The following is a 26,974-nucleotide window of genomic DNA, read 5'->3' as shown; positions in this document are numbered from 1 at the left end:
GTGTTCCAAGCCCAGTGCTAATTAGTCAGGCAAAATAATTGGATAAGTGACTTGTCCAGGAATGGGACAAAAGGATAGAGTAGCTTAAAATCCAGCAATAAAAATTTTTATTTGAAATAGTAGGCATCAGATATACACTACGGATTCTTTATCATGTGAGTAAAGAAAAATCATCATCAATCTGGCTGCACTATGCAAGATATTGAAGGGAAGAAAGTTTTGGTATATTAAATCCACCAAAATTAATTAAATCGAAGAAAGGCCATGAAGTTTTTATGTCAACCCTCTGAAAAACCTTTTTTTTACTTATGTATCTTAAAAACTTACCTGGATGCATTTGGTGCCTAGTGTTACTCAATAAATATTTGTAATTCTGGTAGATAACAAGATGGAGAGGATCTTCCAGATAAAGTTCATGTATTTGTGTTTCATGTTAAGGAATTAGAACAGATAGAGCTACAAACCCAGCTTTGCCATCTATCAACATAGATGACTTGTTGAAACCACAGGAAGCGATTAACGCCCCAAGGTGATGTGTAGAAAAGACCAAAAAAACTATAAACATCTTTTGTAAACATGTGGTTTATTTCACTCAGCGTAATCTTGTCCAGGTTCATCCATGTTGTTCTCCTTCTCTCAAAAAGTCAAATTCATGGAAAAAGAGTAGGACTGTGGTTACCATTGGCCAGAGGATGGGGGAAATGGGAAGATGATGGTTAAAGATAACCTTCTGTTATGAAGTGAATAAGTTCTGGATACCTAAAGCACAGCATGGTAACTACAGTTAATGTATCATATGCTTGAAATTTGCTAAGAGAGATCTTAAGACGTCTCACTATAATATTATTAAGAATATTTACATACACCATTGTTAAGTAAAACATCTTCTGAAATAAATCAGTCTGAAATCTATAACCTTTTATGTCTAATTAGAGAATGCACTAAGAATAACATAAGGGTTCTCCTGCATAGTAGATAAAGGAGGTCTACTCTAAAAAGTTGAAAAGCAAAAGAAAACTAGTTTTCTAATCACTTTAAAAACCATGATAATATCTTGAAATATCTTTCATTATTAACTTTAATTAGCACACAAATATCGAAACATATACTTCTTAGAATTTAATCTTTACAATGGCAAATTCCAGGAAATTTACTGGGGAAATATAAGTACATTAATTTGAAAAGAAAACATTTATATGCATTTAAGTTTAAATGATTTATTTCATTTTAATGTCTGAGTATTAAATTCAATATTTAATATTATTTTTCTTTAATAGCTCTGAATTAATATATTACACCATTTGAGGAAAGGGAAACAAACAGAAAATACTTACTTGTGATGCTATTTTTCGAGACTGACACAACGGGAGGGAAAAAGAAACACACAAAACACAGTTTAAACAATGACTAAACAATAGATGTATGCAACAATCAGTAACAAGGACAAAATGTAACATATACCCACATAACAAAATCCAATTTCATGCATATTTCTCGTAGGGCTTTTGAACAAAATTAGGTAAAGAATAAGCTATTATTTTTAAAGATTCAGTCTTGTTAGATTGTTTTTGTTTTGCTGAAATTGTCTTCCCATTGTAATAGTAGAGTGTTAATGATTGGCAGACGGGACAATGGTTATTCCACTATGCACATTTTTGGAAGTTACAAGATTTATTCACTATAAAAGTAGCCATAATCCAGGGTAACACATTCCACAAATGTACTCCATACACTATAAAAGATGTTGGTACATTAATATGCTTTAAGGATAAAAGTTTGATAGAAAAAGTGGTGCTTGTAGAAGAAAATAAAATAATTAGTAGTAGCTTATAAAGCTACTATAGTCATAACAGAATACTTGATATAATTATTGACACTCTATAATCATTATTGGTGTTAATATTTGTACTATTTTTTAATTTCAGATCTTACAGTAAGATTGATTTTTTCTCCTACATACATATGTAATTAAGTTAGTTGACAGAAATATTCTGAGCTTTCATATTGGCTATGGAATCTAAAATAATTGATTTCCTTAATCAATGTATCATAGCTATGTAGGGGTTATAAATAAAAATCATGCTGTCTTATTCTTCAAATTTAAAGAACAATAGTCTATTCATTTTTGAATAGGTGGAAGTAACATTTTCAAGTATACTATTTGATGTAATATAACTTGTAATATAACTCATCTAGTGTTAGTATTATAAGTATTATAATAGTATTATCTATAATTGAAAATATAAGAAATGCATAATAAACATTTGATTGTGGGTTTCTTGAAACTATTTCAGGATTCCTTACACATGACACAATGGAATAAATGTTTGAGAGAATAATAGAAAAGAATGGACAGGTAGAATTTTAAAACCATTCAATCCTAAACCTTATTAAAATAATCTTAACAAGATTTTATAATAGGTAAATTTGTATCTTAATAATATATTTTAAAAGCTACTTCCCATTGTAATAGTAAACTGTTAATGATTGGCAGATGGGACAATGTTTATTCCACTATGCACATTTTTGGAAGCTACAAGATTTATTCACTATAAAAGTGGCCAAAATTCAGGGTAACAGATTCCACAAATGTACTGCATACACTATAAATGATGTTGGTATATTAATATGCTTTAAAAGATGTTTTTCTGGTTTCTAGTAAAATGTTCACTGGTTATAGTATACTTCAAACAAATGAGATTTTCTGCACACTGGAAAACTGGAGGCAAACATAGGTCTACCTTTTCTTAACCAAAGGACAAATATGCTTAATAATTCAGAATTGTTCAGATTTTGGAAAATTAATACTATGTTATATGCTATATGGTAGCTAATACCCCCAGTGGAACCTAGGTAGCCTTCATTTTCAAAAATTAATATTTCTGCAATGAAAAGTATAAATATTCACTCTCAATGGAATAAGTAAACATTATAAATAATCTCATGAAAATTAAGGTGACATTTTGCCACTAAATGACTTCAGGGAGCCTTTTGGCATTTTATACTTTTGTATTATGGATTGAGAAGGAAAATATTGATCCTTTTTGTCCACTAAGAGTAATATGTGTCCCTGTCCTTCCTGTATATGTTTTTCGAACCAGGAGTATCTGATGTTTGTCAAAATTCCCTGAACTGAAAACACATAGATAGTGGCAGAAGTTCTCCTGGCATGGAGGGCATATGACTAATTATGAATGGGCAGTTCCATCTCTACTCTGCTTTCCATAGACTGATTTTCCAGCCACTGTGTGCACCCTCACTTTACTTTCTGCTTGTGTTTGTGTGACTTCTCCTTTCACTAATCTACATCACACCAGAAAAAAATGAGATAGTATTCCAGGCCTTCTATAAATGTTAATAGTTTTGATTATCAATGTTCTTTACCAACATTTGTCTTTTTAAAAATGTCAGCTAAACATTAGGCAGTGCTTTCCCACCCCCACAGCCAAAGCAGTTATATCAGAGATATAAAAAATGATAACTTTTGTTTTCTCTACTCAGAACATGGAAAGATGACAGGCTGGAAAATGATGTGGCATGAAAACCTGCATCTGCCTTTAAAAGTTTTTTTTTTTTTTTCATGAATAAACCAGAAAGCAAAGCCTAAAGTCTTTATATTAGTTTATCCTTATGTAAAAAGTTGATATTTAATAAATGTTCTTCATAGTACAGAGTAGAATTTAGCACTTAAATGTGTATATACTAAAGAAATAATTAATGAATGGGTCTGATATCACCACATTATGCCTTTACATCTATTAGTGCTTTTTACTAGTTATACATGCATGGTTTGAACAGTCAGAAAATGTTATAGCTGGTTTAGAAAAATAGCAGCTTATAGCATAATATCTCTTAATTCCCTCTCATAAGACCCATCTACTTTTGCCTCTTTTAGTTGGATATGTTGTTCTTTCTCTCTCTGTTTCTATAGAATATGCCTGATTATTATTTCATGTTTTTTTCAGTTTCTGCTTTTATCTATTGACTTCTCACTCTGCAAGAAGAGTCATTCACAGTCTTTTCCATATATTCCACTACCTTTGCTCTCTTCATCTCAAAATAGTTCAACATAATTTTTATTGGATCAAAATTCAGGACATACCATGACTAAGTATACTTTACAGATAAGATATATAGGTACGTGGTTAGTATTCATTTCCTGCACACATTCTTTCATTGTTGATAACGATGTTATATTCCTAAGGTCAGTAATTGCTTTATTGTATTAATTGCTTTGATATGTACTTAGATATATGCAATAATTCATCCTGAACTCTTTGGCAACTTTCTAATATTAATTTAAAACATTGAGATTTATCAGGAAGTCTATAGATGTAATCTTCCTAAAGAATTCTCTCTGAAGCCTTCTGACCTGCTCTAGGTCTCCCTTTATGCTTGGGGGTCTTTACATCACCATCCTATTGATCCTCTTTACTTCATTCTTGTCGCTGGTTTCCATAAAACGTCTGGTTTCCTGCAGATCATTATTTCTCCTTCATTTTATTCATTCATTTTGGTGGGAGTAGTTTCCTTAGACAGCAGACTTGGGAAGGATATTTTTGGAGAATATATATACTTGATATCTGATTTATTCTACTCTTACACAACTTTGCTTTGACTGGATAAAAAAATCTAATTTGAAAATAATACTCTTTCAAAATCTTGAGAGCATTGTTTCATTTTATTCTGGCTTGTGGTATTGCTGTTGAGAAAACCCCAATAGTACCTTGTATGTGACCTATCGCACGTCTCCTGCTCATCTCTCCGAAAGATTTTAGGATCCTCTCCTTTCCTTCAGTGTTTTGAAAGTTGGTGATGTGATTCACTGTTTAATTCACTGTTGTGGACACATTGTAACCCTTACCATTTGGAAACTAACACACTACTGATTTTTCTAGAATTATTACAGTAATATTTCTTCAATTTGTATGCATTTCCTCTTTCTTGAAATCTTGTGATTCAAATCTTAGAACTCCTAGACTAATTCTCTAATTTTATCTTTTCTTTACTCTTTGCCCATGTTTTGAATTCTTGCTCTAGTTTATCAATAACTTCCTGAACTTCATATTATAAGCTTTTACACTTCTGTTGGGAATTTTTAGTTGTCTTCTTCTTAGAGTAAATGACTAATAAGTTAACTGAAAGCTCTGGGTGAGATTCTTTTTATTGCTGCATTTCATGGTGATCTGGCTGGATTACAAACTTAAAGAATCTCCCACATCTGTATTTTTAGGGCCTTCCACGTGGGTTGGTCAGTTTCCCTAAGAAAGAGTCTTTCAATCTGCTGAAGTGTAAAGCGTACAGAATATATATTTTAACTTAGCGTTCAGAACTCAGTGTGATACTCCTAGCCCTCAACTCTTTCCGGGGTCCAGAGGCCACAGACCACTTCCATAGACTAAACCTTTAATATGTGTTCATATGGAGAGACTGACAGCAGCAAAGCTTTCTGAACTGTTGAGGAAAATTGAGATCTGACAGCAACCTAAGCAAAAATATAGACTCTCCAATAGTAATTACTGAACGAAGTTTCTAATTCCTGAAATCTAGTGTCTTTCTTTAAATTCAAGTAAGAGAACAGGGCCATTTTGAACATTAGTGGTTATTTAAATTTCAAAACTTTGTTTTTGAATCATTTCATATTTGAGAGACATGGTGAACGGTCAGAGCCAATTTTATTTTGTTAGATCCACTAAGCTCTTATTCTGCATTTTTATATAATCTGAAAAAAATAATGTTTTCTTCTTTAAATACAAAAAAAACCCTCAATGTCTTCATTGGGTCAATATTTAATTGATGTCCCTTCCTACTTTTTTAGTTAAAGATTAATGTAAGAGATATGCACTTTAATGGTATTTTTTTCATCTTGCAAAGCTATGAGCAAAGATAGATATTACTCATCATGGTATCTAAAATCTCCAAATTCAGGAAGCAAATAATATATTCATTCTTTTAAAAAATGACCAAGAAAAACAAATCTTTTGCAAGACGAATTTTATCCTTTCATGTATCAGACCATAATTACTATATAGATCAACATATTGCTATTTTTTACCTTATTTACCAGGAAATTAAAAATAGAAGTCAGGCTCAACTGTAGCACTCAGTTTATGCTAGTACAGTAACACTAACTTCTCAAAACGTTTACAACAAAATATTTTGTTGTAAAAAGTGCTTGATGTTTCTATTGTTTATCTTTGTTAATTGCCTCAATTCTTTCTACAATAGGCAGAATTTAATTTAATAACAATATGTGTGTCAGAAGATGGATTGAATTCAGTACAGAAAAACAAGAGGCATTATTTTTATTTAAAACAGTGTCCTTTTATCATCCCAATGATATATATTTTTAATATAATCTAGATATTTGAGAATTTACAAGCATTTTAATGAGGTAATCTTTATTTGCTATGGGCAGAGTTGATTAAATGTAGTTAAATACTCCTTGATGACAATTCAAATACTCAGTATCCTTTTCCTATCTGCAATGTCAACAGCACAAAAAAGTATTTTAATAATATATGAACATTATTATAATACATAATACTGACATGGACATGGAGTTGACCAAGGCCAGAATTTACTGCATTACAATTCCCAAAGCCTATATGTGAGACAAAAAATCATGGCAACACTCTACTGTATGAAAGTCTTCTTTGTACTTGCTATGGTCAAATAAGAAATGATTTGTATACACTAAATATTTGTTCTCCATCACCCCACAATGCATATGTGAAAACCTAATCCTCAATGTTGATGATATTTGAAGGTGGGGCTTTAGGAAGGTGATTAGATCATGAAAGAGCCTTATAAAAGAGGACTCAGAGAGATCCCCTTCCCTTTCCACCAGGTGAGAATTCAGTGAGAAGATGCCTATCTGAGAACCAAGAAGCAGGTCCGCAACAGACACGTAATCAACTGGTGCCCTGATCTTGGACTTCTCAGCCTTCAAAACTTGAGAATTAAATTTCTGTTGTTTACAAGCCACCCAGTCCATGGTATTTTGTTATAGCTGCCTGAACAGATCATGATCGTGCTTAATTACTTGGGTATGAAAGCACTTGATCTTCTCTTAACCTTTAATTAAATAATATTGTTTTGAATCCAGTATTCTTAAAATTTTAGGCATATCTAGACAAACATCTTACATATTTAACTGTCTGGTTTGTTTTTCCAGTCAGTCATTCCTGATTTTCTCTTGATTTGTCTCATTCTTTGCAGTGTGAACCACAACCACCACAGGAAAAGAAAAACTCGGACTCAGGAGGAGAGACGGCAGCAAAACTCCATTAAAAAATTTTTTTATTATTATTTGAGACAGAGTCTCGCTCTGTCACCCAGGCTGGAGTGCAGTGGCGTGATCTTGGCTCACTGCAACCTCCGACTCCCAGGTTCAAGCAATTCTTCTGCCTCAGCCTCCCAAGTAGCTGGGACTACAGGTGTGCACCACCACACCTGACTAATTTTTGTATTTTTTTTTTTAGTAGAAATGGGGTTTCACCATATTGGCCAGTCTGATCTTGAACTCCTGACCTTGTGATCTACCTGCCTAGGCCTCCCAAAGTGCTGGGATTACAGGCGTGAGCCACTGTGCCAGGCCACATAGCTCCATTTAACACTCCTGAAGCTAAAGTGACACCACCAAGAAGCAACTCAGAAAAACTAACCTATTTTCTGCTGGTAACTTATATAAGTGTCAAACTATAAATTTGATCAGCAACAACAAAAATCTACCCCGTTATCCTTATGCTTTCTATAAAGTTCTTTTCTATATAGGGATTTATTAATTTTGTCACGAGGTGGTTTAATGATCATAGAAATTACTGAAATGTATGTGTCTGATCTGAGCCTCAAAGTTGAGGTAATTTTGTATCAGACCAAAAAAAATGGCTGACCAAAATTTCTTTTTAATTTGTAATAACTTTGAAGTGTCTGAAGAAAAAAAAATTCAAGAATACAAACCATAATTTACATTAAATAATTTTATAGATATTGATAGAATGATGAATTCATCCAAAATCTTTATTTCAAAAAAGAGTCTGACCTAAAAGGTGATATTACACTAAGGCTATAAAAATTACTTAGGACAACATGAACCACATGAAGTGATCAAATCAAAATGCAAATATGTTTCGGCTGCATGAACTTACCAGAGATTCTCCTTCCATACTAACAAGATCAAGTTTGCTGTTAAATTTACTGAGGTTTACTTTGGGAAGATCTGACACTACTCTTATACTCAGAGTTTTCTTTTGGCTTTAGAGTGGTCACCAATCTAGAGATTGAGAAATGTGAATTTTAACACTTACTAAATTTGCTTTGCTTTGCTTCCTTCAAAATGCTAATATATGCAGTAGGGGTATACATTAGAAATCTAGGTTACTTGCCCTGAGAACTTTTCTTATGTGTCAGAACCTCAAGGTTATTTGTAATTAATTTGCTTCCTGATAATCTTCCAGAAACAGCTAATCCTAGATCTACAAAAGTCATCTAAAGCCCAACATCCATAAACTTAGAACAGCCCCTTAGCCAACAATATTTTTTGGAAGACTGACATAGTTTAGTAAAACAAATAGTTGAAAAAAAATTTGGTTCTGAGATTTAACACTACGTATTCAGGTAGCATTCTTTTTCACTTTCTCTTGCATTTTTTATAAATCAGTTTATAAGCTTATGAATGATTGCACTCTTCAGATTAAACATCAAAACAAGAATATTTTGTTATTTCCAAACCTCAGATGTAGTAAGTTTCTGAGACTCAGTCCTGTAGATTCCAATGGGAACATCTCCAGTAGAAGAACACAACTTCTGATAAAGTCTGGCATAAGTTCTGATCCATAAGTCATCTGCAGTGATTTTCATCTATAATACACACAAATTATTTACATATTAAATGTGTCAGAAATAAAAACCTAGTGGTAACTTTACATTTCTTTATTTGTTTATTTTTGTGGGGGGCAGGGTCTCACTCTGTCACCCAGGCTACAGTGCAATGGTGCAACCATGGCTCACTGCAGACTCAACTGACATCCCTGGCTCAAGCATTTTTCACTTCTTAAAGGGAGAAATTATTAGTATTTGGAAATCTCCAAGTAATATTTCATGCTTATCCATGTATTAAATTTATTTATTATGCATCACCAAACTTAAGAAATCCAAGTACTCAATTTAGGGCAGTATGACATTATATCAGTTCGATATCAGTAGGCAATAGAGCACTGGTAATTGACTGGGAAATGTAAAGCATATGGAAACTATTTTGCATGCTGCAATAACTGGAGGCTGCCACTGGTATTTAATGTACAGGGTCTGCTGATGTTACCAAATGCGAAGTGCAAAAGACACTCTAGCACCATACTGACTTGTTCCACCCAATGTTCTAATAATGCCCATATTGAGAAAGATGAATAGTAGAATAAGCATAGTGATACCAGACAGGAAACAAAAATTGTAGTCCCCCTTTGCTTCTTGTAAATCTGAACTGTTACCAAATCATTTCATTCAGCCTACTTGGGCAAAGTATACTTATCTATAAAACAAAGGAGTTAAAAAGCATGATCACCGTTTTCGTGGACAGTATAGTATCCTACGGCAGTTTCAAATTGCCAGTTAACAAAAAAAAATTCATTCAACATTTTTTTTTTTTTTAAGATGGAGTCTTACTCTGTTGCCCAGGCTGGAGTGCAGTGGTGCGATCTCGGCTCACTGCAAGCTCTGCCCCCTGGGTTCACGCCATTCTCAGCTTCCCGAGTAGCTGGGACTACAGGGGCCCGCCACCACACCCAGCTAATTTTTTGTATTTTTAGTAGAGATGGGGTTTCACTGTGTTAACCAGGATGGTCTCTAACTCCTGACCTCATGATCCACCCGCCTCAGCCTCCCAAAGTGCTAGGATTACAGGTGTGAGCCTCCATGCCTGGCCAAATTCATTCAGCATTTTACAGAAAATGGCTATTTATTATGACTATTAAGTAAAAATAATATGTTTTCCCTGAAATTTTTAAAGGAATTTTAAAAACTCAAATGCAACTCTGGATTCACAATACAAAAAAATAACATATGACATAGAAGAATTAGCAAAGTACATGGTAGATAGATTTCAGAACCTTCTATCACAACAATCTTTTATTCTAGAGATTATTAACTTACAGAACAAAGAAACCCAGATCCTGGTGTAGTGTCCAGTCCCAACAGAAGTCTCGTGATAGAAATCATATAATCCTTCACAAATGACTGCAATATAAACAAACGAACAATATATAAATATATATTTATATATAATGTGTATGAGATGTGTAGAACAGCTAGAAGTGTGAACATCTGACTTCTAAAAGATTATTTCTCATATCACATTTTTAACCCTCCATACAAAAGTAAATTTAATCTATCTTGTTAGTATCCTAGATAAACACGTACAGTTAAGCTGTTCATAAGGAAACATAGGAAATAATTTTTGTCTAGAAATATCTAACTATGCTTATATTTTATGTGTGTTATTAGGCATGATAAAAACATTTTTAGAATTTTTAAAACAAAAACCCCAAATGAAATGATGACTATCATAAAAACTTGAAACAATTAAAACAAATTTTCAATGAAAAATTTCAGTCTTTTTTTAGTATTAAGCTCTAAGCTAGTGAAGTAAATTTCTAAACTATATTTATCATTTATTATTGCATATTCTCTTTCTGCAACACTTCATGATAAAATAGGGCCTTCTATTTATTTATTTATTTATCTGAGACAGAGTCTTGCTGTGTCATCCAGGCTGGAGTGCAGTGGCATGATAGCGGCTCACTGCAGCCTCCGCCTCCCGGGTTCAAGTGATTCTCCTTCCTCAGCCTCCCAAGTAGCTGAGATGACAGGCATGCACCATGGCGCCTGGCTAATTTTTGTATTTTTAGTAGAGACAGGGTTTCCCATGTTGGCCATGCTGGTCTAGAACTCCTGGCCTCAAGTGATCGCCTGCCTTGGCCACCCCAAAATACTGGGATTACTGGCATGAGCCAACACACCAGGCCTAAAATTGAACCTTTAAAAAATTAAGGAGGTGGCTCATGCCTGTAATCCCAGCACTTTGGGAGGCCCAGCACTCCTGGGAGGTCCCAAGAGATCGAGACCAGCATGGCTAACACGGTGAAACCCTGTCTCCACTAAAAATACAAAAAATTAGCTGGGCGTGGTGGTGGGCACCTGTAGTCCCAGCTACTTGGGAGGCTGAGAATGGCGTGAATCCCGGGGGGCAGAGCTTGCAGTGAGCCAAGACCGCGCCACTGCACTCCAGCCTGGGCAACAGAGCAAGACTCCATTCAAAACAACAAACAAACAAAAAATAGATAAAATGAAATAAATAAATAAATAGATAAATAGAATCATTGCATTTCCCTGGGGTGACAGTGCATCTCTTATATTATTGGAAAGGTTGAAAGCTAGAATAGTCTTTACAGACACAGACCATTTTGTTAGTAAGCAATTAAAGAAAATGTGACTGAAAATAATTCCCAGTCATTCAAGAACCATTGACAGTAGATCAAAAGTCCCACTGAAGAGAAATTATGCTCTGGATTTTACTAATTCAGAAGTCCTCTACTTAAGTGTTTTTCAAAAAAGCCACAAAATAGTTATGAATTAATGCCAGCAATTTTTTAAAATGAAATGGAGTATATTCAATAAGATAGAAAATAGTACAACAAATTATGAGCAGAAAGGGTAAGTGTTGTTAATATTTTGTTTCAGTTATATATACATACACATCTACACACACACAAATGCAGGTATTTATTGAAATGCAAAATATGTTTACTGTGTCAACATTTAAGACTTTAGGCTGAGCACAGTGGCTCACACCTGTAATCTCAGCACTTTGGGAGGCCAAGGTTGGCAGATCACCTGAGGTCAGGGGTTCGAGACCAGCCTGACCAACATGGTGAAACCTCGTCTGTATTAAAAATACAAAAATTAGCCAGATGTAATGGTGCACACCTGTAATCTCAGCTATTTGGGAGCCTGAGGCAGGAGAATTGCATGAACCTGGGAGCTGGAGGTTGCAGTGAGCCGAGATCGCACCACTGCCCTCTAGACTGGGCGACAGAGCAAGACTCTGTCTTAAAAAAAAAAAAAAATATATATATATATATATATATATATATATATATATAGTTCTAGTTCACTCTTTCTTCAGAAGTTTCAGAAAATCATGCAATTTCCTGTATCTCTATTTATAACATAAACGTGAGGCAAAAATAAAGAGAAAGAAAAAACTACTGCTTTCCATTTCTATAGAACAGTTTTTAGAACAGTTTTTCTTCTATTTAACTTATACATGAGATTTCCTTACAAGATTTTATTTAAACAGAGGATACTGTGGCTTAAAAAATCTTAAAACTACTGGTGCATAATGGTACCCAAGCATTTGGCTCCTATTGATATAAAATCTTCAGTTTCAACACTGCTCTTCAAATAAACCATCCCCTGCAATTTAATCTCTTTAAGAGATCAGAAGTATGTGTGTTTGGTAACAGTGTTTGGAGTGGGAGCCCTGCCTCCTGTAGTACCCAGATAATATGTCTGGAAACTTTAAGGATAATAGGGGTATTTATTCTACTTTGTTGTGTTTGCTCCAGCTCTTATCTGACATAAGCAGATGGTTCCTGACATTGCTAGAGGCATAATCATGGGCAAAATTATCCCAAAGTTCTGCAGAAAAGCTTTAACTTTCTTTGGATTAGTTTGTTCAGTCAAGCAATTATAGAAGACAGTACATAAATAAGCAAAAAGAATAGGTACAATAAAATTCTGAAATGCTTAATTTGAGATTAATGTTATCAAATAATTTAAAACTCTACAAATATTTCTTTCTTCTTAATGGAAATATTTAGAGATTGTCTGATTACTTGAATCAGAAAAAATGAGATATTACTGCTATGCAGTTTCTGGCAGAGACAAAAACGATGATATTAGTATGAACAAACACCTCCACAAACCTCTTAGCTATGATAAAATGAAAAAGTTAACTTGGCATTCAGGAACAAACTCAATGGTTTTAGTTGTTGTAGTCTTTTCATATTTTTCTAAAATAGGCAACAATCAGCAGATTCTTAAAATGTCCTTAGTTTATCAGTTTATTGACATCAATTTGGTATTTTATTTCAAACCTGGAAAAAATGTATAGTATAAGGAATGCTGTTTTTATTAAGTTGGTAATTTTTTTTTACCTTTTTTAATCCAGTAATACGCTTGGAGTAACATGCAAAATGTACTAAAATATATTAAATATATTAAACACTGCAGGGCACTGGCACAAAAGAATGCCTGAAATAATTTCCGTAGGTTATTTTTTAAAATAGTATTTTTCTTACAAAATGTTTCATAGGAGCATTTATGTCATTAAGTACATGAAATAAAATACTGAATTACTTTTGGAGCCAATTTTAAGTTAATAGCTGCATGTGAAACACTAGATGTATTATTCATTTAAATAAAATCTAAAACAGAAAACAACCATTTTAGAGAAAACAAAAAGAAATATTGTATACCTGATACAGCAGAGTGTCCAACATACTGATGCTAAACACCCTCCCAGCAGCAAAAGGCAGTCGAAACATAAAGGCCAAGTTAGAGCCTCTCTCCCGTTCTTTCTGTTCAGAAATTTGAGATAGAAAAATCTGTGAGCATTCCACATTTTATGCATTTCTGCCTCAGTAAATTGTGTTGACATATGTAAAAAGTTCTCATCATATGGTTCTTGGCTATAAATGTGTCATTACTTCACTGATAATTATATTTTTTAAACTGCCCTTTCGTTTTGCTAACCACATTTTCTCAGTTAAAACACCCAATAGTGAAGAAAGATCAATATTTTTTGTACATTAAGCATGTATTTACTCTTCATACAAGAAGAGACATCATAATGGAAACAAATAAAAATCACTGAAAAAAATGTGAAAAAAAAAAACCTAACGTCACACGATGTACCATAACACTGAACACTGTAAAGAAGACCTGCTTTTAAATATTCTCATGGGTGAGAACAAAAAAATAGGGAGGTAGGCACCTGTTATGGTCTGAATGTTTGTGTCCCCTCAAAATTCATACATTGAAATCCTAATCCCCAAGGTAATAGTATTAGGAAGTGAAGCCTTTGGGAGGTGATTAGTTCATGGAGGTGGAACCCTCATGAATGCAATTGCCCTTTTAAAAAAGAGAAACTCTTTGCCCCTTCTACCATGTACCATCTATGAACTAGGAAATGGGCCCTCACCAGACACCAAATCTCCCAGCACCTTGAATGTGGAATTCCCAGCCTTCAGACAGTGAGAAATTAATATCTGGTGTCTATAAGCCACCCAGTCTACGGTACTTTGTTCTAGTAGCCCTAACAGACTAAAACAGGCTTTGTACATCCAGTAGTCTCTAGCTGTCCATCATCTTAGTTTCATTTCTCCACCTAACTGATAAATTGCACCTGGTATATCAGTTTGCAACTAATCTTCTGTATATCACACACACACACACACACACACACACACACACACACACACGTTGTTTATGTATGTTTGAATGCTTACGAGTTGGGGGGGTGATATGGTGTATGAGGGTTTCTTTTTAAAAATTCTGTTGCAATTTTTTTTTCCTTTAAAAATGAAGGTAAGAGAGCAAATGTCAAATTTGTTTAAGTTTAGAAGAGTTTCTTGAGAATGTAAGTTAAGCTTCTATTTAACAAATGGTAACCTCAAAAATTCTAGTTTCTTTTGTTGACAAATTCCCTTTACTAGGAAGACTGATACAGCTGAAAATAAGAAATCAGAATAAGATACAGAAAATAAGAAATCAACCTTCACTTCTTGAGGCAACAGAAGCAAGCTCCTGTTTCTAATGTAATAAATCTGTGGGTTCTCGTGGAAGGGAAGCCTCCCATCTCACGTGTATCTATAGTGTCTATCTAGTTGAGATGACTATCACTATAAGAGCGTCTTCACTTGAGATACAGGGAGAAGGTAAGGCAAAGGATAGGAAAGTGGTTCCACATTTTTGTCTATGTCTATGAAATCCTAATATATTCTCTAATTTATAAACCTAGGTGTGAAGAGTGCTTAACTTGAACAGCTCATGTGAGTGGCTTGCAGATGACTGGAGTTAGCTGTTCTTATTGTGATATAGCTAGGTTTTCCTGTGAATTTGAGGACAAACCTAGTTCTCGAGGTGTAACAAGTATCCTGGAGAAGACCAAGCCATGATATGTTAAACCCAAATTAAAGGGAGTAGCCAGAATAAAGTGCTGGAACGCCTGAGAATTTGATGTTACATTTACTCTTCAAAACAAACAAACAAACAAACAAACAAACAAACATTCCTTGGTTCAATTACATTACCATTTCACACACTATATTTTTCAAATACAGAACAGTTTTTTAACCTACAGTGCTTATTCCTATAGGAAATGAACTCTTCCCATCTCCACACATCTGAATCCTATTGATATCACCTTAAACAGCAACGCTAATTAAAATTAATTCCATTCACTATTAAAGTCCCCAAACACCAATGTATTCATTTGTGCATTAAAGTAGTCACTTAATAAATATGCGTTGAGAACGCACTTTGTGTAGGGCATCAATCATCCTCAGTGCTAGGAATACAGAGCTCCTATATAGAACTAACAGTATCTTATCAGTTAATAGAAGTATTATGTGTTGAATATGGGCCAGGAGCTAGTTAAACAAACAGGGATATTTTCCTTGTCTGCAAGAACTTACACTGCTGTGAATGGTAACAATAGCAAAATAGGCAAAAACACTTGGGTGAATATATGTAATAATTAGGCAGTAATACATACTTAGGAAGGGCACCTAGCTTATTCTTTTAGTAGAAAAGCCAGAGAGCTGACTTAGAGGTGATGTCTAAGTTGAGACCTAAAATTGAGTAGAAATTTGGGAAGAGTGAGTGTTAAGTTGAAAGCTATAAGCAGAATGTCCAGCATGTTCTCTAGTGGAAGTAAAAAATAAAAATATAATAAATAAATAAATAAATAAATAAATAAATAAATAAATAAAACGCTTGAGAGACTTCAGGAACTACAAACAATCCAATAGCATAGAGTTTAAGTATATGGGTTGAATGGAGAGGTCAGAAATGAGACTGGAGCAATAAGTTTGGACTAGGTCTTAAAGTACCAAGATATGTTTTAAGATAATGGGGATGCAGTTAAGAATTACACTGAAAAATAATGATATAAGTTGAGATTGTCTAAGAAATAACAGGACATATGGTTACCCTACTTTGAAACCGTGTTAAGTATTTTGAATTTCATCTTACAGGCAATGGGGAAAAACTAAAGTGTTTTTAAGAGGAGGAGTGATACGATCATGTTTTTAGGATGCTCACTTTGATGACAATGTGGAAAATGGCTTGTGAATGAGGAGGTGGCATGGGAAAATTGAGCAAGATAAACTATAGTGTTAATGCAGCAATCCTAGTGAAAGACGAATGTACATTCTACTGTGGTATTTGCAGAAACAGATCTTATTCAGAATGCATTTAGACATTAAATTTTAAGAGGATATGATGATTGAATTTGGTACTAAAGTAGAGAGAAGATGAGGATGATACACAGGTCTCTAGATAATGAGGCAGATGATTGCACCTTCTGTAAAATAGAAAGTGTGGAGGAAGATCAGATCACAAGTTGATTTGGACTTGGGTTTTGATGCCAGTGGACAGGTCCACCTGCCAAAAATATGGATCATACAGGCAATACAACATACAATGGTTTGGAGCTTGGATTTTGAAAACACATACAATAGTTTCAGTCAAGTGTTTCCGCTTACTAATTGTATGATCTTTTACAAGTTACTTAAGCTCTCTGTTCCTCAGTTTTATAACTGTGAATTGGGATTCATATTGACATCTACATCCCACTGTGATTACAAAAAATAAACAAAATAAAACCTCTAAAATTACTGTATATAGTAAGTATTTAAAAAGCTATTTTTATTATCAGTTGTTTGAATATGCTAAATTATATATTACCTCAAGAACTTTGTATTTTTTTATCCTTCCTATAATGCTACTTCCCAGGCTTTTACTGGACTAGGCTGGTGTTATCATTGCAGCTCAAATATTACCTCCCCAAAGAGGTATTTCCTTATCACCTTACTTAAAACCTGTCTTTCTGCAGTTACTCTTGAATATAACCTGTTAAAACTTTCATAGCTTTTTTGAAACCTATTACACCTTGTTTATGTTTTTAATTTATTAATAATCTATCTCAGCTAGATCCTATGTTCCAAGAGGGCAGAGACCATGATTTTGCTTTCTGTTACTTACACAATGCCTAACACAATGCCTGGCACACAGTCAGTGACATTTGATTGGAAAAATAAATAAATTTTTTCTACTTATGTTAGCGGCCTACATCAAAAGACAATTTATTGCATAGTTTAATGCTTAGAACATTCATATGCCAGAAACAAGAAACAAACATTCGAGGTTCACTCAATACCTCTATTTTGTCACTTTGGTTCTTTAACAGAGGTTTGAGAATGTGAAGAATTGTAATGTCACAATATGCAAAGCTTTTTTACTTTGCTATGTCTAGTTATTGGGTTTTACAATAAATGTTTCTGCTATTGTTGCTAGTATAAACATACACTATGATTCCTTTTCGTTAAATTTATCATATTTCTTTTCTAGTAGAATTCTGAATTCAATTGAAGTTTTACTGATGATATTTTTTTCCTAACAAATACTTATATAAGTATCTAAAAGAATACCAATGACATTTAAATCATTAAAGATTTCAGACACTTTTAAATGTTTGGTCTTACCTACTTTTCCATTTGTTTTATTATCATGAACATGTGCCTTTCTTGGAAGAAGGAATGTGTTTCTGGCAGAAATTTTGTTTCCTTTAATCTGTGTCCATCAATACCATATGGAATGAGATGATAAAATTACTGGATTTAACAGAACAGTGTGGGAGGTCAAAAAAAAATCAAGAATTTTATTGGCACAAATTACTGGTTTCTATCCCTTATTTTCTCAACTATAATTCTTTTACATTCCTTCATTCTTTCCTCTGGACTCAATCATAATGTAATTCCTAAATCTAGTGGTTTTTGTCAGCATTCATCCTACTTGAACTTTCTTACAGTGTTTGACAAACTACATTCTAATTCTGGAGCTCCGTCTTTTCACATCACTCTATCTCAGCTTCCAGAATACTCTTGGACCCCTTGCTCATTTTCTCTGATTTGTCTTCTTTCTAGACTCTCCTTTATGAACCTCAGGATAAAGTCCTTAGTTAAACTCATCTTCCTTGTGGTTCTTTTTAACCTTCCTTATGGCTCTCTAAGCCTTATATTTCTTAAGGCTTTACAATTATACATTTATGTGCACAACCTTCAAGTATATCTATGCATATACATATATATATGTGTGTGTGTGTGTATGTATAGGTGTATATATATACACACACATACACACATATATTTCATCCTGTTACTGAGCTTCATTTACATATCACCACTTATTTTTTTACTTATGTACTATAATTTTAATATACTTAAATAAATGTATCATCTATCTCACTAAGGTCAGTTATTTCCCAGAATTCTCTCTTTGGTTTTAATCAATATATTCACCCTAACAGTCCTAGACCAGGTCTTTATTATCTCATGCCTGATTTATTGAAATAACTTACTAACTCTTTCCCTTTTCCCCATAATGTCTCTTTTCAGATAAATACAGAAATTTCACATCAATTTCATAAAAGTACAAGTCTGACGATGTCACCTCCCCCATGTCCTCATTTAAAAACTTGCCATGACTCCCCATTCACTGCATCAAAAACTCCAAAGACTCAGCATTCAGGGCATTCTAAGGTCTAGCTCCCAAACTGCTTTCCAGGATGACTTTTCAGTACTTCCCAGCAGACTATTAGTAAGTCAGATGATTGACTATTTAGCTAAATACTGAAAATTTCTTCCTCATATTTGGGTTCCAACTCACTGTGGGTAACAATTTCATACAAGAGATTTCAAAACAATCTCTGCAGGTCAAAACTCTGTTTCAAAACCATCTCTGCAGGTCCTCCTCATCCTTCAAAATATGTATCATGCTACCCACCCTATGAAATCCTTTCATACAAGCACAGTGATGCTGCCCTTCTGCTTGTGTGAATCACTCTGCATGTATGATTTCCTGTCTTTTTGTTATTAACTTTCCTTACAGAGAGGAAAAAAAGATTTTTATGACACTATTTTCAAAACCTATTGACTTTAAAGTTATGTAAAAAGTAAGATTCCAAGCATCTGATTCCATCCTGATAAGAATACATTACACAATTACTTTCTCTTTTAATTCTGGACAATGAAGAATTTAGATTAATTTTATGAATTGCACTTTATCATGCTGACTTTACATATGAGAAATAAAAATTAGGGATAATTAATACTTAGTATTTCCTATCCAGTTAGATTTTTGTGACACTATCATTAACCTACCTCTCTGTGTCTCAAGAAAACAACATATGGCTAGAAGTTACAAACTGGCAGTAATTAGTCCAAATCTGAACTACAGAGGAGTTTCATTTGGGCTGCCTAAATTTATTGAAGTTTAATAAGTTCCATCATTTAACATTTAATATAAAAATCTGCACTTCCGACTTATTTTAAATTTGGAGAACCAGATATCATAGGTCATGGTAGCATCTGGCCAGAATTTTTCACTTCACTAATTTACATTCCTTACTTCCATTAAAAGGCTCTTATTTTACACTTCGGAAGATAAAATATTTAGAAATTAGTCTAGGGATCTACTAACTCAAATTCTGCTTAAAAGTAACTTGGGTGAATAGTAATTATATCAGAAAATAACATAGTAAGTAATCTAAACATATATTTTAAATGTGTCTTAAAAAATAGAACATTTCTAATTGACTACAAAATATTCCATGGCTTAGGAGACAATTCTAAGCAATACAACTAAGAAATATTTCTCAATTTACTTTTAAGAATCAGGCACTGACCTAGGTTCTTAGCATACAAAAATAATTAACAAAACTTTCCAGTTCTACAGGGATATATACTTTTACTGAGGACACACTTAAAAATCAAATATTGCAAGGTCATGTATAAAAAGCATTTGACAAAATTCAACATCCTTTTATGATGGAAAACTCTCAACAAATAAGGCATAGAAGAAATGTACCTCAACATAATATATGCCATGTATAAAAACTCCACAGCTAACATTACACTCAATGGTAGAAAGTTAAAAGCTTTTCTTCTAAGATCAGGGGCAAAGTCAACGTTGCCCATTCAAACAACTTCTGTTCAACACAGTATTCGAAGTTCTGGCCAGAGCAATTAGACAAGAAAAAGAAGTAAAAGGCATCTAAATAGAAAAAGGAAGTGGCCCGGCGCAGTGGCTCACGCCTGTAATCCCAGCACTTTGGGAGGCCGAGGCGGGCGGATCACAAGGTCAGGAGATCGAGACCATCCTGGCTAACGCGGTGAAATCCCGTCTCTACTGAAAATACAAAAAATTAGCCGGGCGCCTTGGCGGGCGCCTGTGGTCCCAGCTACTCGGGAGGCTGAGGCAGGAGAATGGCGTGAACCCGGGAGGCGGGGCGGAGCTTGAAGCGAGCGGAGATTGCGCCACTGCACTCCAGCCTGGGAGACAGAGTGAGACTCCGTCTCAAAAAAAAAAAAAAAAAAAAAAAAGGAAGAAGTTAAATTGTCTCTGTTTGCAGATGCCATGAACTTACAGTATATTGAAACCTTAACTACTCCACCAAAAAGCTGTTAGAAGTGATAAACAAATTCAGCAAAATCAACACATAAAAGTCAACAGTGTTTCTTTACCCTAAAAACAAACTACCTGAAAAAATAATTAAAACCAGTCCCATTCACAATAGCATAAAAAAAATACTTAAGAATAAATGTAATCAAAGAGGTAAAAGATCTTTATACTGTAAATTATGAAACACCAATCAAAGAAACTGTAGATGACACAAATAAATCTAAAGCGTTATTGTGGTCATAAACTGGAGGAAACAATATTGTTAAAATATCCATACGACTCAAAGTGATCTTCAGATTTACTGCAATCCTGATTGAAATATCAATGTCATTTTTCACAGAATTTTGATTAAAAAAGTCCTAAAATTTGTATAGAATCACAAAAGACCTCAAACAGCCAAAGCAATCTTAAGAGAAACAAAACAAAACAAAACAAAACAAAAAACAAATCTGGAGACATCACAGTATCTGACTTCAAAATCTATTACAAAACTATAGTAATCTAGATAGAATGGCACTGGCATAAAAGCAGACAGGAAGATTGACCAATAGAACAGGATAAAGAGCCCAGAAATAAACCCATGAATTAATGGTCAATTGATTTTTTTAACAAAGGTGCCAGGCCACACCATGGAGAAAAGATCATCTCTTCACTAAACTGTGCTGGGAAAACTGGATATCTGCAAGCAAAGGCATGAAATTGGACCTTATCTCATGCTATATGCAAAAATCAACTCAAAGACTTAAATGTAAGGCCAGAAATTGTCAAACTATTAGAAGAAAACATAGAGGAAGTATTCCACAACATTGCTCTGGGCAATAATTTATTGTCTAGGAACCCAAAAGCACAAGCAGCAAGAACATAAACAAACAAATGGGATTATAACAAACTAAAAGGCTTCTGCACAGTCAGAAAAAAAAAAACAATTAATGGAATGAACAGACATCCTATAGATTAGGAGAAAATATTGGCAAATAATACATTTGATAGGGGGCTCATATCCAAAATATATAAGGACTCAAACAACTCAACAGCAATAAAACAAATAACCGAGTCACAAAAAAGACAAAGGACCTACACAAACACCTCTCAAAAGAACATATATAACCGGCCAACACGTATAGGAAAAGCTGATCAACATCACTGATCATCAGGGAAATGCAAATTAAAGCTACAATAAGATATCACCTCATACCTGTTAGAATGGCTACTATCAAAAAGACAAAATGTAAGTGTTAGCCAGAGGAGTGGAGCAAAGAGAACTCTTTGCACTGTTGGTGGGAATGTAAATTAAGGCAGCCATTATGTTTTTTTTGTTTGTTTTTTGAGACTGAATCTCACTCTGTCGCCAGGCTAGAGTGCAGTGGTGCGATCTCAGCTCATTGCAACCTCCAACTCCCTGGTTCAAGCGATTCTCCTGTCTCAGCCTCCCGAGTAGTTGGGATTACAGACAAGCGCCACCATACCCAGCTAATTTTTGTATTTTTAGTAGAGACAGGGTTTCACCATGTTGGCCAGGATGATCTCAATCTGCTGACCTCATGATCCGCCCGCCTTGGCCTCTCAAAGTGCTGGGATTACAGGCATGAGCCACTGCGCCCGGCCAAGACAGCCATTATGAAAAACAGTATGGAGTTTCCTCAGAAAACTAAAAATAGGCATGCAATACAGTAATCTCACTTCTGGGTATATATTCAAATAAATTGAAAAAGTATGTTGAAGAGATGTCTTGCATGCCTATGTTCATGGCAGCCTTATTCATAATAGCCAAGATATGGAAGCAACCTAGGTGTCCATCATCAGATTAAAGGATAAAGAAAATATGATATATATATATACATAAAGGAATACTATGTTGCCTAAAAAAAAATTATGTCATTAAAATTGAATTCATAGTAGAGAATAGAATGATGGTTACCAGAGACTGGTGGAAGGGCATAAGGGGATGTTGATCAAAAGAGTGCAACATTTCAGTTAAGAGGAAAAAGCTTAGTGATCTATTGCAAAAAAAAAAATGCTAACTTCAATAAATAATAATGTATTGTATACTTCAGAATTGCTTGAAGAGTTGATTTTAAATCTTTTCACTACAAAAGTAATAAGTATGTGAGGTCCCGGATTTGTTAATTAGTCTGATCTAATCATAACACATTGTAACTATATATATGTGTATATATGTATATATGTATATATATAAATGTCACACTGTACCCAATTAATAATTATTTGTCAATTAAAAATAAAAATATAGAATAAAAGAATAAAACATTTGTACTTTATAAAATGATAATTTGGAGAAGTTAAAACCAGTGTTCTTTCTGGTGCTTTTATAAACTATAAAATAAGCTATTTGTACCTATAATACTTAAAAACACAAATAAAGGTAAGTTCTGTATGACTTATTATTGTTCAAAAACTGTAACTCTTAAGTTACAACTATAATTCTAAAAATAACAAAAACAGGCAAAGTCAACATTAATATTCATGATAAGGTAAAGTCTGAAAACAAAAAAAAAATTGTAAAATGCAAGGAAAGAGATGGAGAATTCGAACCACTCAAAATGTCTACAGAAACATTTGGCAATCCCCATTGGGTGAAATTTTTGAACAGAAAAGGTTAGAAAATAGTCTTCATATAAGAATTAAGGAGGATATTCCACTCCTTTTAACTACAGTATAAGTTTAAAAACTAGGTTTTGAGTAAGGCAAAAACATTTAAAAATATTTTTATTGAGCATACAAACCATCATTCAAGATATTAGCTTTAAGTTAGGAAGTCTTATTTTTATTGAGCATAAAAATCATCATTCAAGAGATTAGTTTTAAGTTAGGAAGGCTATAAATTTAAAGATAATATTTAAATATCTGAGTCCTTAGAAGATAAACAAAGGATGCATAAATTTTTTGTGTAAGTTTTATGACATGGAGGGTTGTCAATGTAAATTATATCATGGTTTTGAAAGATTAACAGGAGTGCATATGAATGACTCATTGCTGAGTCTAGACTACTTTGTTGTTTTGATACACCAAAACTGCTCCATAAGTTACACTTCTAAAATACTGCTTAAATCAGTTATAATCACATGAGCATATGATGAATTGCATTCAATAATGGGTCCCACAGATCAAAATCACTTTCAAAATAAAGAATGAAATTCTATATAAATATACTATTATCTGTTTGATGTATTAAAGATAAACTGTCCTAAGTTTAGTTTTATGATTTGATGACAGTTTGAAGCCCCAAGAATTAAGTTTAAAAATATTACATAAATAAATAAGAAAATATGATAGTTATAGAAATTACAAAAATGAAATAGTCAAAGAAGCCAAAGAACATACTTTTTTTCAAAAAGAGTTAACAGTAATTTAAATGCATCCATATTCAATTAATCTGATACAGTTTGATTATGACAATGAATATATTACAAATATGAATAAGTATACGGAGACTATAATTTTAGATTCCTAATATATTACTGGAAGGAATTTGGAAGGACTTTAAATACAAATGATACAAATTCTACATCTTGTGGAGAAATTTATGCACTGAAAATAGTAAACTAATTATCTGAACATTTTCTGAACATTTTCTGAGCCTGTATCCAATTAGTTCAAGCTAAATATAATGACAGCATTCAGCACAGAATCTCTCAAGTAATTCCTCTGCAGGTTATAGCAACAAGAAAGATACTTAAAATAAACTCACAAATAAGTGTCCATTTTCCCAATATAATAAATCTGGTACTCTATTGGCTTTAATGTTTTGAAATGTTTTTTTATTTGACTTGGGCTGTGAAGTCAAGGGTTCCTATTTCAGTTCTCTCTGCCTTGAAATGGAAGGCTGAATAAATGTACTGTACTCTCTTTGACTCTGAATTCAAAAATGAGTAGTGCCTTGCAGACTAGCAAAACAGAATCAAATAGTGATGGACATACTTAATGTAGAGGAAGAAATAATAAGCAAGAAAAAAATCATTGGTTTCATGTCCTTGTCTAATGTGATATTCATTTTAACATTTCAAAAAGAAAGCATACCCAAAAGTAACCTTTCTCATCCTAGATGATACTTTCTTTTTTGTGACTTATAAGCATTTTTATTTCTTTCATTTATCGAGAAGTGAAATAAATTCTGCAATCTCTCTCTCTCTCTTTCTCTCTTTCTGTAGATGTGTGTGTGTGTGTGCATATGTTTATGAAAAGACAATTGTTGGACTTCCTAAGAATAATAAATAGTTAACTACTGTATTATAAATTATTTATTTTCATAAAATAATTAACTTTATAAAATTACCACCTTCTAATAATTTAATTTTATTAACTTAGTTACATAAATTCATTACTTTTCTGCCCTTAATATTTTGATTTTAATGGTTTTAACAATTTGCTATACATTTTCCTCTTCACAATAGACACATATGCAGCAGCTGTGTGGCACTCTTCCATGGGGAGCTAATTACACTGAATTTGAAGTGAATGTCCTCCCTGGCTATGCACTGCATTGTCTTAGTAGCATAATGTGAAGACTTTGGGCTCATTATGTACAACCGCAATCCTATAAATATTATTAATAGACAAATTTATACATTAAGATTGTTATCCATACAAATTGTATTTATAACTTTTCTAGAATAGATTGAACAATGTTTTTCCTCATTTAAAGAAATAGAAACTAATTAGTCTTCTTTTCAAATTATTTTTGGATGAATATAGAGACAAGGTAAATATTTTCTTAAAAACAGGATAAGAATCTTTCTTAATGAATCAAACTCAGTGTTGGCAGGTAGCACCAAACTCCCACTCAGCTGTTCCAGAACCTAGATTATGAATAAAATGTAGCTTAAGTTGTCTGGACAGAAAAAATTAGTAGGACAATGTGCTTTTGTTTGTTTTCATATATCTGTGTCACCCATCATATTATAAATTCTATATGGTTTATTCAATGTTGTAATGCCTAGAATTCAGCAAGGCATTTGGCTCGTAGTATGTGCTCAGTAAATATTTATTCACTTGAGCTTAAATTGAGAATGTGTAAATTTTGCCTTCTTACTATTCTATAGTGAAAATATATTGAAAAAATGACATTTTTACCATATTTCTCCCAGAAGATATCTCCAATCACTGGTAGAAATTCTTATCGTTTTGTTCTACCACTGACTACAAAAGTAATATATAACTTATAGACATGACTGTTTGCATTCTGACACAAATTCTGTTGCATCAAGCGTGCATCCTACAATTAAGTGCAATTGTGACACTACTTGGAGTTGGCAAAGACTCCACAAGTTAAGGGGCTCAGTCCCAGAAGACTGCACCCAATTTAAACACCAGCCATAAGTCCTAGGTACCCTCAAGCCAACTGTATTCCTGCCCAACCAGCTACAAATTTGGGGCTTCCCATAAACCCTCAGATTCAATAATTAGCTAAAATAACTCACAGAACAACAAAAGCACTATGCATATGATTACAATGTTATTATGAAGAATATAAATGAACAGTAGATGAAAAAGCATGTGGAGGAAAGTCTTAAAGGGTCTCCCAATCACAGGAACTTCCGTGACTGTGATGTTGGGGTGCCCCATTCTCTCAGGACGTCAACATGTTCGCCAACCGGGAAGCAATCCAAGCCTTATTTTTCAGAGTTTTTATTGAGGCTTCATTATGCAAGTAAGATTAATTAAATCATTAGCCACGTGATGAAACCCAGGCCCCAGCCCCTCTGCCCTCCTTGGAGTTGAGGGTAAAGGCTAAAAGTGTCAACCTTTTAATCAGAGCTTCCTTTTTCTGCTGCCCACACCAGCTTATAGAGGTGCCCCTCCATAAGTCCCTTTGTTACCATAGCATCTAGTATGGTTGGAAAGTATGAATAACAAAAGACACTCCTATCACACAGAAAATTACAAGGAGTATTGAAGTTCTGAGCCAGAAACCAGGGACAAAGACCAAGTATTTATTTTTATTATACCACCTAGTTATCTCAGATTTTCATTATTTTGCTTCTTACATCGGGTGTAATTATCACATGATTGTATATTGTGATTATGACCATCATTTGGGAATGGTGATCATTCAAAAGCAATTTTAAAGAAAGCAGTCTTGAAGCAAATTGTGCACAGATACACATATTAATAAGAGGCTTTGTGAAATACATCAAAGCAAGAGAAAAGAAAT

At 33.7% G+C, this 26,974-nt stretch overlaps 1 protein-coding gene across 6 annotated transcripts in view; it reads right to left on the bottom strand.

Moving 5' to 3' along the window:
* KCNT2 (potassium sodium-activated channel subfamily T member 2) overlaps positions 1-26,974 on the bottom strand; it is a 389,618-nt gene that overhangs the window by 46,352 nt on the left and 316,292 nt on the right. For 3 of the 6 annotated variants that reach the window (XM_016934731.3, XM_009440093.4, XM_063794175.1), the window contains 4 exons: positions 13,536-13,637; positions 10,150-10,233; positions 8,734-8,862; positions 1,335-1,355 (listed from right to left, as the gene is read on the bottom strand). In XM_016934731.3, the coding sequence (XP_016790220.1) occupies positions 1,335-1,355; positions 8,734-8,862; positions 10,150-10,233; positions 13,536-13,637 (336 nt within the window). Of the gene's footprint in view, positions 1-1,334; positions 1,356-8,733; positions 8,863-10,149; positions 10,234-13,067; positions 13,155-13,535; positions 13,638-26,974 lie in introns of those variants that run through there. The other 3 variants (XM_514073.6, XM_001134868.5, XM_063794181.1) reach the window with 2 other exon arrangements.

Source organism: Pan troglodytes, chromosome 1 (genome assembly GCF_028858775.2).
Source record: "Pan troglodytes isolate AG18354 chromosome 1, NHGRI_mPanTro3-v2.0_pri, whole genome shotgun sequence".
NCBI lineage: Eukaryota > Metazoa > Chordata > Mammalia > Primates > Hominidae > Pan > Pan troglodytes.
This window is presented reverse-complemented; position numbering and strand designations above follow the sequence as displayed.